The sequence below is a fragment of the Octopus bimaculoides genome, chromosome 6 (genome assembly GCF_046866305.1).
Source record: "Octopus bimaculoides isolate indiv1 chromosome 6, ASM4686630v1, whole genome shotgun sequence".
Taxonomy (NCBI): domain Eukaryota; kingdom Metazoa; phylum Mollusca; class Cephalopoda; order Octopoda; family Octopodidae; genus Octopus; species Octopus bimaculoides.
The window spans coordinates 98,702,491-98,714,990 of NC_142933.1; the positions used below are offsets into that span (position 1 = coordinate 98,702,491).

The 12,500-nt window shown below is 36.2% G+C and overlaps 1 protein-coding gene across 3 annotated transcripts in view; it reads left to right on the forward strand.

Annotated features, from left to right (window-relative positions):
* The window catches only part of LOC149135341 (uncharacterized), a 103,021-nt gene that overhangs the window by 76,856 nt on the left and 13,665 nt on the right, over nucleotides 1-12,500 (forward strand). For 2 of the 3 annotated variants that reach the window (XM_089354349.1, XM_089354351.1), the window contains exon 3: nucleotides 8,577-8,773. In XM_089354349.1, the coding sequence (XP_089210475.1) occupies nucleotides 8,577-8,773 (197 nt within the window). Of the gene's footprint in view, nucleotides 1-8,576; nucleotides 8,774-10,331; nucleotides 10,909-12,500 lie in introns of those variants that run through there. The other variant, XM_089354352.1, reaches the window with a different exon arrangement.

The window sequence follows — 12,500 nt, forward strand, 5'->3', positions numbered from 1 at the left end:
ACACCACCTGTTTTCGTACATTCTCCCATATATATATATATATATATATATATATACGACGAAGTTCTTTCAGTTTCCGCCTACCAAATCCACTCACAAGGCTTTGGTCGGCCCGAGGCTATAGTAGAAGACACTTGCACAAGGTGCCACGCAGTGGGAATGAACCCGGAACCACGTGGTTAGTAAGCAAGCTACTTACCACGCAGCCACTCCTGTGCATATATGCACACACGTAATATATTGTTCACTGTTAGTCTAGTCAACAGAGTAAGTACATTTTTCACAGAGTTGAGTTCGTCTAAATAAAAACGAAACATTTCCGTTGGCTTTAATGACCTGCTCCGACTCCAGTGTGCATTATCTTTACATTGTCCAAAAACTTCGTTTAACTGATCTTAGAGTAATCTCCCCTGCTTGCAGTTTTTAGATTTTAATCATCCACACAAGGAGGTTTTTCTGCTAATTTCTTGGGAATTTGAATTGATTGATGTAGAATATATTCCTATTCTTTTATTCTTTTACATGTTTCAGTCATTTGACTGCGGCCATACTGGAGCACCGCCTTTTTAGTCGAACACATCGATCCCCAGGACTTTACTCTTTCTAAGCCATGCACTTATTCTATCGGTCTCTCTTTTACCGGGCCGCTAAATTACGGGGACGTAAACACACTAGCACCGGTTGTCAAGCAATGGTGGAGGCAGGGACAAACACACACACAAACACTCACACACACGCACACATACACACACATATATACGACGGGCTTCTTTCAGTTTCCGTCTACCAAATCCACTCACAAGGCTTTGGTCGGCCCGAGGCTATAGCAGAAGACACTTGCCCAAGGTGCCACGCAGTGGAACTGAACCCGGAACCATGTGGTTGGTAAGCAGACTACTTACTACACAGCCACTCCTGCGCCTGTGTACATAGATTTTTGTGTACATTGTAGAACGAAAACATAAAAGTGTTCCATTTAGCTTTACGTTAGAAGTGTGCCAAGTCTCATATATATATCAATTTATGTCGGATAAACTGGGATTCTATTCGCGCATACTGGTTTCGACCGAACATATCGGAGGATTTGTAACTAATAAGATAAGTTTAAGTGGCGTAAGCAGTAAAGTTCGCCGATTGTAGCCTCTCGTGAATCAAAGAAGGAATTATGTGTATGTTTTTTTCTGAAATTCTTAACGAAGAATTTGGGCAAGCGTCAGCAAGTCGAAATACCTAATTAAAAAAAAAAAAAAGTTCATTTAAGATCTTCAATTGGATAATGTTGTTCTTGACAAACAATAGTTAAGTTCAGCATTGAGAAATGCAGTCTGCGATAAGCTGTAATTAAATTACATACATACCCGTATATATGTAAATATATATATATATATATATATATATATTTATATGTACACACACACAGACACATACATACACGTATATGTGTGTGTCTATATAGTGCGACTCCACGTGACTAATTTCTCATTCCATTCAACAAGATTTTTATGGGATATAATAGTTGAAATTGTCGCAGAGATGCGTTATTTTTTTATGCTTGAAACGTAATTTCTCTAGCGGGGAATCTAAGGTGAACCACTCATCTCGATTCATCTGTCACAAGCTTAGACTCAGCTCAAGATACATTCTTCTTCAAACAGAGATCATATAACGTTTAATCGTCTTAAAACCTCCGTTAGTGGTGGAATGGATTGAAATGGTTGCAAATATTTATTGAAAGAGGGCCGTCAGCTCCATGTTGTATACCAATGTCATTTCAACATTTTCATGAATATATTAATTTTAAATTTTGGCACAAAGCCAGCAATCTCAGTGAAGTAGGTGAGTCGATTACATCGTCCCCACCGTTCAACTGGTACTTACTTTATCGTACATTTCCATTAATGTATGTATGTATGTATGGATATATGAATGAAAGGCAAAGACAACTTCAGCGGAATTTGAACTCAACGTTAAGTCGGAAGAAATGCCGCTAAGCATTTTTTTTTGTGTGATAACGATTCTGCCAGCTCGTCGCCTTATTTCCATGAATATATTACCATATATATATATATATATATATATATATATATATATATATATATGTATATGCATGTATGTTTATTTCTGAATTTGTGTAAATGTGTATAGAATAATATATCAGTTGAATAAAGTTACAGTATGGTCCGGTTTTCATGTTTTTTTTTATTATTGTATTTTAAAAAGAATTTTTACAATGTTGAAATGTGTTAAACATTAAAAAAAAAAAATTTTGTAATGTTCATAAAGTTCAATTAGCGATTTCATTCGTTCGTAGTAATCATCAAATGTCAAAATGTATTTAACTGACAGTTGATTCTTTGAAATACAGGCACAACAGAAACAGGAAGTAAGAGTGAGAGAAAGTCGTGGTAAAAGAGTACAGCAGGGTTCATCACCATCTCCAAGCCTCGTGGAGCTTTAGGTGTTTTCGCTCAATAAACACTCACAACGCCCGGTCTGGGAATCGAAACCGCGATCCTATGACCGCGAGTCCGCTGCTCTAACCACTGAGCCATTGCGCCTCCACGCATACATACATACATACATACATACATACATACATACATACATTCATACATAATACACACACATTGATTGTTTAGATCAAACTCCAAAACTGCGTATGAACACACACAGACATACACAGATACGTCTGTGTGGTTAAGAAACTCACTTTGTAACTGAGTGGTTTCGGTTTCAGTCCCACTGAGCGGCTCATCGAGCAATGTCTTCTACTATAATATATATGTAGATCTGGGAGTCCTCAGCCACTTGCTCGTTAATTTACCGAGCAGGCTGTTCCGTTGATCGGATCAACTGGAACAATTGTTGTAACCAATGGAATGTCATCTAATATTATAAATGCGAATGTCAGTGTGACACACTTTTTCAACTTTACTCCTCGAGGCCGTAGTCCAACATATCATACCATTTTGCAATCAGGCCGACTCCGTGAGTAAATTAAGAACATTCCGGGTCCAATCCGAACCCGCAATCCTGAAATTTTGGATTTCCAAGTTTTCATTACTGCGATTGTTTTTGGCGAATTTTTTTAAGTGAATTTTTACAACGAATTTTTTTATAACTTGGAAATAAATTTTGGGAATAATCGAAATTAATTGCGAAACCCAGCGATTATCTCGGGCAATTTTTTTTTTACATGACTTTTTGCGACGAATAAGATCATTGAGATATGACTCTGGAAGAAGCAATTGCAACAAATTCTCCAAAACAAGTCAGAGATCTGTTTGCTGATCTTTCCATTCGGAGTCAGTAGGTTAAAAGCTATATAGTAGCTTAAAAGCCTCCCGATATAACAGTTTGGGTAACGTTTGCATAGAAGAATTTTTTAGGATTAATACATTGTTTAATTTACACTAAAATTCCCAAATTGTTCCAGCATTTCTTGCCAAATATCATTGAGCGTATCTAACCTATTTATTTTTTTGTTTATTATATATTCTGTTTGATAACGTTAATTCGATATCATTAAATACGGAACATTTGTTTTTGTGATTTTCTTTTAAACATAAGAACTTCCTTTCATCTGCTTTCCAATCTAAGTCTATTTAGGCTTCGTTCTAAATTTCGTGTACTTTATCTCCTTTACGATTACGTTTATTGACTTTTAATATAGCCCTCGTTAAGATTTTATCTAAAACAACAAGGTATTAGTATTTCGATTAATACGTTTATATATATATATATATATATATATATATATATATATATATATATATATATATATACACTTACTTACTTGGAAATGGATGCGTGGCGTTGAATTAAATATAATTTAAATAATATATATATATATATATATATATATATATATATATATATATATATATATATATGGGTACAGGACGTCACCAACTGTAAATAACATGAAATACGAAAACAAGCGAGTTAAATACACAAACAACGAGAGAAAAAAATTGAAAACAGGACAAGTAACAGGACAAGAAAACAGGACAAGTCTATCTACTCCTCATTTCGAGCATTCAACGACAATATGTGTCTTCGAAGACAGTTGCTCCCATAATTTCCAATATAAATTTGGGATTTTATGGACGGTCAAATTTGGGAACAAAAACGGGACAGTAGAGACATACAAGGAAACCGAACGAAAACAAACATGGAGGATTGTTAGACAAGAACAAGGGGAAAGATGGTGAACGCTGGAAGAAATATTTTCTGAGAAAAGATAAAAGAGAGTGATAGAAGACGTCTAGTCCTTAGGATATCTGTGCAGGAGAAGAAAGCTGGTCACGTGAGGAAAAGAAAGATGTCCGATGGTCACGTGTGAACAACGAGACAGAGAAAAAGAGAAAGATGGAGAGGGTGAGAGAGAGAGAGAGAGAGAGAGAGAGAGAGAGAGAGAGAGGAATGCTCGAAATGAGGAGTAGATAGATAGCCAACAACTGATGAAGGGTATTTCTTTGTGTTACTTGTTCTGTTTTCAATTTCTTTCTCTCGTTGTTTGCATATTTAACACGCTTGTTTTCGTATTACATGTTGTTTACAGTTGGTGACGTTCTGTACCCATATATATATATATATATATATATATATATATATATATATATATATATATATATATATGTGTGTGTTTGTGTATGTGTGTGTGTATATATGTGTGTGTGTATGTGTGTGTGTATATATGTGTGTGTGTGTGTATGTGTGTATATATGTGTGTGTGTGTGTGTGTATATACGTGTGTGTGTGTGAATGATGCACGTATATTGTATATATATCTTTATATGTATGTGTGTGTGTATAGATATGTTAGTATCATACATATGTATATATGTGAATATATATGTATACATATATGTATACATGTGTATATATATGAATATATATGTATACATGTATATATCTCCATATGTATGCATATATGTATATATATGTATTCATATGTATATGTGTGTGTATGTATGTATATGCATGTATATACATAATACATATATATATATATATGTATATATATATATATATATATATATATATATATATATATGTATGTATGTATATACACTACAATTTTGGTGGGGTATTATATTCTTTGATTGAAACATACGCACTTCTGCGATGGAGATATCTATCAACGGAAGTAATTATTTTTCAATTAGTAGTACGAAATAAAGCTGTTAGTTACCAATACTACTAATGTCTTTGAGATTATTATTATTATTATTATTATTATTATTATTATTATTATTATTTACTTTGAAAAACTAAAAAACGGATGGAGAAAACGTGTGGTAGGATGTGCGACAAGATTTTGTTTGTTATTCTGATTTATGTGAAATTTAACTCTATCATATCTCTAAATATCTCTTAAAAAATTTTGTGATTGTTTAACGGCACTTCTGTTGGTGTGAAAATAGTGTCAGTGACCAGCTTGGAGATTATGTAGGACGAATTTTGCCTCATAGAATAGTAATAATATTACTAATATAAAATAAACTAAATGTGAATGGCGGGCTTTCTGCCTGAATGTCTGTGGGCTTGTGTGTCTGTGCGTCTGTTATCTGTCTGTGTATGTATGTATGTATGTATGTATGTATCTATCTATCTATCTATCTATCTGTCTGTCTATCTATGCATCTATCTCTCTATGTATGCATGTATGTATGTATGCATGTATCTGTCTCTGTGTCTATGTATGTATGTATGTATGTATGTATGTATGTCAGTCAGTCATTGTTCAGTTTTATTTCAATATAGAGGAAGAGCCGGTTTCTAATCTAGATCCAAGGCTCATTCATTCGAATTTCAACATCAACAACAGGGAATTTTTGTTTGTATGTATGTATGTTTGTATGCATATATGTATGTATGTACGTGTGTATGTATGTATGTGCAGATTTGTATGTTTTATATATGTATTCTCATGCATATAGTTGCATATCTAGACATGCTCATACATATCCAAATGATAAACTTCTGGAAAGTTTTATAGATTTTTACAGTTCCAGTGATGGATAGAATCTGTAGCCTTCAAATTAGCTTTTTACTTATGTATGTATGTATGTATGCATATGTGTGTATATGTATGTATGTATGTATGTATGTATGTATGTATGTATGTATTTATGTATATATGTACGTACGTAAGCATGTACGTACGTACGTACGTACGTACGTAAGCATGTACGCACACACACGAACGCATGCATGCGTGCATGTATGTATGTATGTATGTATGTGGTTAATGAAGCCACCTGTGAGGAAATACAAATAGTGTATGGTATTCCACAAGGTGCTGTTCTAGGGTCGCTACAATTCATAGTGGCCCTGTCTGATATGTATGTATGTATGTATGTGTCTGTCTGTCTGTCTATCAGCTTGGTATACATACATACATACATACACACACATACATTTATATATACATACATATATATATTTACACACACACACACACACACACACACACACACACACACATATATTATGCATACATACAGAAATGCATACATACATAAATACAAACATACATACATACATATATACATAAACACAAACATTCATAAAAACATACATACATGCATAAAATTGTGTATACACGTGCACATGTGAATGTACACATATCTCTTTGCATAGTTCTCAGTTCTAAAATACATAAAGTGCATGAAACAGTGAAATTAATTTAAAACTTCCAAATATTTCGGTGGGTGGAGTCAGGTTTCAATTTCAACTGGGTGGAGTCACAACACTCTAATAGTTACTGCCATTCTACTACTTATATAATTTTCAAAAATGTGTATTTTTTTTATAAAGCTTTCTATAATTGTGTATTGAAGAGCGTTACTTCAATGTAAGTGGACAGTTGTATTAATAGAATCAATGATGGTAATTAGTCTAATAGCTAGCAATGAATCTAGACCTACATATGACCTGCCTCGTTAGTGACCGACATAGGGACACTACGTTATAAAATTTGTCGTACACGTGTGTGTGTATATATATATATAAGTATATATATATATATATATATATATATATATATATATATATATATATATATATATATATATGCACACACTATTTACACTATATACATATATACACTATATATATATATATATATATATATATATATATATACATATATTGGATATATATTCATATATATATATATGCACCATATGTATATGCATATACACATATACGTATAAACATACATATGAATATGTTTCAGTATACATACATATATTTACATATGCCTGTATACATACACCTATACGTATATAAATATATATACATATGTGTGTGTGTGTGTATGTATGTGTGTATAACTGTTCGTCAATAAAGATGTGTGCATATATTTGTGTCTACAAGATAAATGCCTAGATGACTGGATAGCTAGAATGATGAATCTATACAAACACATGCTTGATACACACACACATGCATACACTTACACACACATCTGTATACAACATATAGATAACTAGATGGATAGATAGAAAAATAAATCATGCACAAACATATAATATATATACACATATGTACATAAACATTTTTTTTTGCAAATGATGGTGGTGGATCTTAGTCGTTTGACAATGATGCTTCATTACTTAGATCAAATGAGTTACCTACTACTGAATTAGCACGTAAGAGACTGAGTATTTCAGAGACACGTTTTACCAATGCTCTCTGAGGAGAGATCTATATCAGTTCTTATTTTATACCTCTCAAGTTCATTAGCTACCCTAATTATGTTGTTGATTTCATGGTCACAAACGAGGGCAGGTCTCTTTCCTCTGCTGCAGATGTCATGTATGTATGTAATGTATGTATGTATATATGTATGTCAGTCAGCCATTGTTCAGTTTTATTTCAATATAGAGAAAGAGCCAGTTTCTAACCTAGATCCAAGGTTCCTTCATTGAAATTTCAACATCAGCAGCAGAGTATTTCCTTTTTTGGTATGTATGTATGTGCAGATTTGTATGTTTTATGTATGTATTCTCATGCATATAGTTGCATATCTAGACATGCTCGTATATATCTAAATGATAAACTTCTGGAAAATTTTACTGATTTTTACAGTTCCAGTCATAGATTGGATCTGTAGTCTTCGAATTAGCTTTCTCCTTATGTATGTATGTACGCACGCACGCACGCACGCACGCACACACGCACACATGCATGCACGCATGCCTGCATGCGTGCATGTATGTATGTGGTCTTTCATCCTTTCGGTGTCAATGAAAAAAGTACCAGTCGAACACTGGGATCTGCTAACCCCGCTCTTCCCCTACATTCACTGATCTTGTGCCAAAATTTGAAACCATATTTTATTATATTTCACACACAAACTCACACATACACACAAGCACACACACACACGCATATACGTATGTATGTATGTGTGTGCGTGTCTATGCATACACTTCCATACACATACATACACACATTTATATACACATGCGCACACTTACAAAACACGAAATATCTTTATGACGTAACATTCCGATTATGTAAACATAATAGTAACGTTACATTTTAAAAAATTCTTATTTCAGCCATCTTGGACATATTCATTCCGTACCGAGAGAGCAACAGAGATCTACAGTTACTGAATATAACTACTTGAGGATCAGTTATCATAATATAGCATTGAAAATAAAAACAAAACGTGTTTATTATGGAGCAAATAACGAAACGTGTGTAAGATATGAAACCGAGCAAGCTCTCATTGATACTTTATTATTGATATTTGGTAAGTATTACACAAAAGTATATAAGCTTTAAACCTACTCATTTAAACCAGTTTTCACTTGAATTGTTTGTTTATTATACTCCGTTTTCCTCCGATCAGTTAATGAGTTAATTCACACACACACACACACACACACACACACACACACACACACACACACACACACACACACACACACACTCACACACACACACACACACACACACACACACACACACACACACACACACACACACACAGAGTTTATGAATTTGCAGTATATCTATCTATCTATCTATCTATCTATCTATCTATCTATCTATCTATCTATCTGCCTACCTACCTACCTGCCTGTCTGCCTGCCTGCCTGCCTGCCTGCCTGCCCGTCTATCTATCTATCTATCTATCTATCTATCTATCTATCTATCTATCTATCTATCTATCTATCTATCTATCTATACAGGGTGTTCCAGAATTAACTAGGAATTAACTATAGTGTGTATGTATGTGTGTATTTGTGTGTGATTGCATGTTTTTTTGTGTGTTTGTGTGTGTGTGTGTGTGTGAGTGTGTGCTTAGTAGAACAAACAAGCGAAAAGAATAAGTAGCAGAAATTACAAAATGACTCAACGTTTCCGGCGTTTCTCTTGGTTTGAACCAACTATGCACGAAACTCTCGGTTCTTGAGTCACTTTTTGACTTCTCACGATTAAAACCACCAGCAAAAATTACGACAATAATTCAACTATACATACATACATGCATGCATACATATAAAAGTTTTAACAGCGTCAAAAAACAATTCGAATTAATAACAAAATTTTCAGCTGATATAGGCATGGAATTTGGCCAAAAGAAATGTTCACATTTGGTTATAGAACGAGGCAAGTCACTCCCCCAAATTCAAAACCTGTGCATCAACGGTCGCTCTATCTCCCCCATTCCACACAAAAAATGTTACTAGTACCTAGGCATAGACGAAAATGTATCATATGAAGGCACTGTGAATAAAGATAGTGACCCGGGAATATTACACCAGACCTAGGAAAATATGGCAGTGGGAACTCTCCTCTTTCAACAAAACAATATCCCACAATGCATTTGCAGTACCATTGCTGATCCCAACATTTTGGATACTTGATTGGTCTGTAGAGGAAATCCACCCCATAGATATCAAGACCTGCAAAATCCTGACAACAACTGGGAACTTCCTCAGAAACAGTGATGTTGACAGGCTCTTCCTAAGAAGAAATGAAGGTGATAGAGGCCAGAGATTAGTGCAGATGGCCTTCGAATGCCGTATGGTATAACTCAGGCAGCACCTGCTAAACAACAGCAGCAAAAATTTCGGGTCTTGTGCCTAGAGTAGAAAGAATGTCTCAAAGTTGTTGTCGTTTATTGTTGCTGTTGCTGTTGCCACTACTATTACGGCTAATGCTGCTGTTACTGTTGTTGTTGTTGTTATTCTTGTTGTTGCTGTTGTTGCTGCTGTTGTTGCAGTTGGTCTTTAACCAAAGTCAGTCGAGCCATGACCTTCCCGCCTTTTTTCTATATCACCTGTTTTATCCTTTTTATGTAGAACCAGGCATTGGCAACCTTTTTCGAGAAGCGGGCCGCATGAGGCGTGGCACATGATCAGGCGGCACACACTACTAACAAACGTAATGTGCCTCCTGAAATTAGGCGTGCCGTTCAGAAAGTCCTACAGGCCGCAGTTTGTCCCTGACTGGTTTAGATGGTAGAGAATGATTCAAAGGAGATTTGACTGCTCTTTCTAGTAAGTCGGGTGACAAGGTAATTGTTCCATATTTATTTATACAGTATTTAATTACAGAGCTTTTCGTTCAGGGATCAAATCCTGAACAAGTCAATTCCTTGCTTTTTATCTTTCTCGAGGTCTTTAGAAGTACCAGTAATTACACTGTATCCTTTCCCTTACAAAAGCGTGGCGTTGCGCCAAAGTTAAGAATTAATATTTATAACTAGTGAGACTGTTGTTATAAACTAATAAAATCTCGATAACTTAATTATCAAATGATGACGCGTCGATAGATGATCGATACTTGTTTGAAATGGGATTCTCATTTAGCAACGATCCTCCGCATAATTATAAGGAAACACAATTTGGAAGTAAGCCAATATTATTGCCAGCTTGCAATTCAGCAAAACTACCCACCCACGTTCCAAGAGAAAAACAACACCTCCACCTTTGCCACTCCCCCGTTGCTGCAGCTGCTACGGACTGCTGCCGCTACTGTTGTCGCTACCGCTGCGGCTGCTGCCATTTCCATCTTAGCCGGGGCTGCCGCCGCTGCGCCGTTGCCGTCGCTGCGCTGCCGCTGTCACTGATCGCTACTACGACTTCTTTCGTTGTTGCTGCCGCCGCAACCTCCGCCGTTCCTGGCTCTGACCGCACTGGACCCGCTGCCCGCGCTAGCCCCTCTTCTGCGGTGCCCCTGCTGCTGCCCCTGCTGCTGCCTCTGCCTCTACTGCCGCTGCCGTCGTCGTTGGTGCCACTGCGAATGTGACAACAAGAACGACGATAACCACTACGACCTCGGTGATCCTGCTCCTCCTACTCCTTTTCTTGCTCCTGCTCCTCCTGCTTCTCCTGCACCTCCTTTTCCTCTTACTCCTTTTCCTCCTACTCCTTTTCCTCCTACTTCTTTTCCTCCTGTTCCTGCCCCTCCTGCTCCTGCTCCTCCTGCTCCTCCTGCTACTCCTGCGCCTGCTGCTGCTGCTGCTGCTGGTGGTGGTCCTCCTGTTCTTCCTCCTCCTCCTCCTCATCATCAACCACAATAACAAGAAAACAACAACAACAACAACAACAACAACAACACTGTTTGTGTTTTGAGTTTGGTTTTTAAATTTACCAAGTTTCTAAATGTCTTATTGTTTTTACGTTTCATGGGACGATACAAGTAATTACTTTTATATCAGTTTTCTTAAAACCAAACAAACAAAACAAAGCAAAACATTTTTCTAGTTTATTTCAATAATCACAAACTGGAAGGATAGAAATTAAACCTCCTTTAAAGCGGTACAAACATGTCTACATACAAGCCAGCACACACACACACACACACACACACACACACACACACACACACACACACACACACACACACACCCATGACAGCACACACATAATATACGCACAGTCATGCGTATGTACATACATACACATATACATACATTCTTGCGTACATATAGACAGGCATGTATACATACATGCATATATATACTCACATGTATGCATACACACATGCTTACACACACACATACACACACACGCACAGCCACGACAGTACACGCATATTACACGCACAATCATACGAACGTACATTCATACACAGATACATACATACATGCGTACATATAGACAGGCATGAATACATACATGCATATATATATATATACGCACATATTTGCACACACACGCGCACACACACACACACACACACACACACACACACACACACACACACACACACACAGAATGCGTGAGGTATTTGCGGACATATTTAGTAATTTAATAAAGCAACTTTTAATATTCCCAAACCCCAGGCGACGAGCTGGTAGAACCGTTAGCACGCCGGGCAAAATGCTTGGCAGCATTTTGTTGGTCTTTACGTTCTGAGTTCAAATTCTGTCGAGGTCAACTTTTCCTTTCGGGGTTGATAAAATAAGTACCAGTTGAACGGAATCGATTTATTCTCTCGCCCGAAATTGCTGTCCTTGTGCCAAA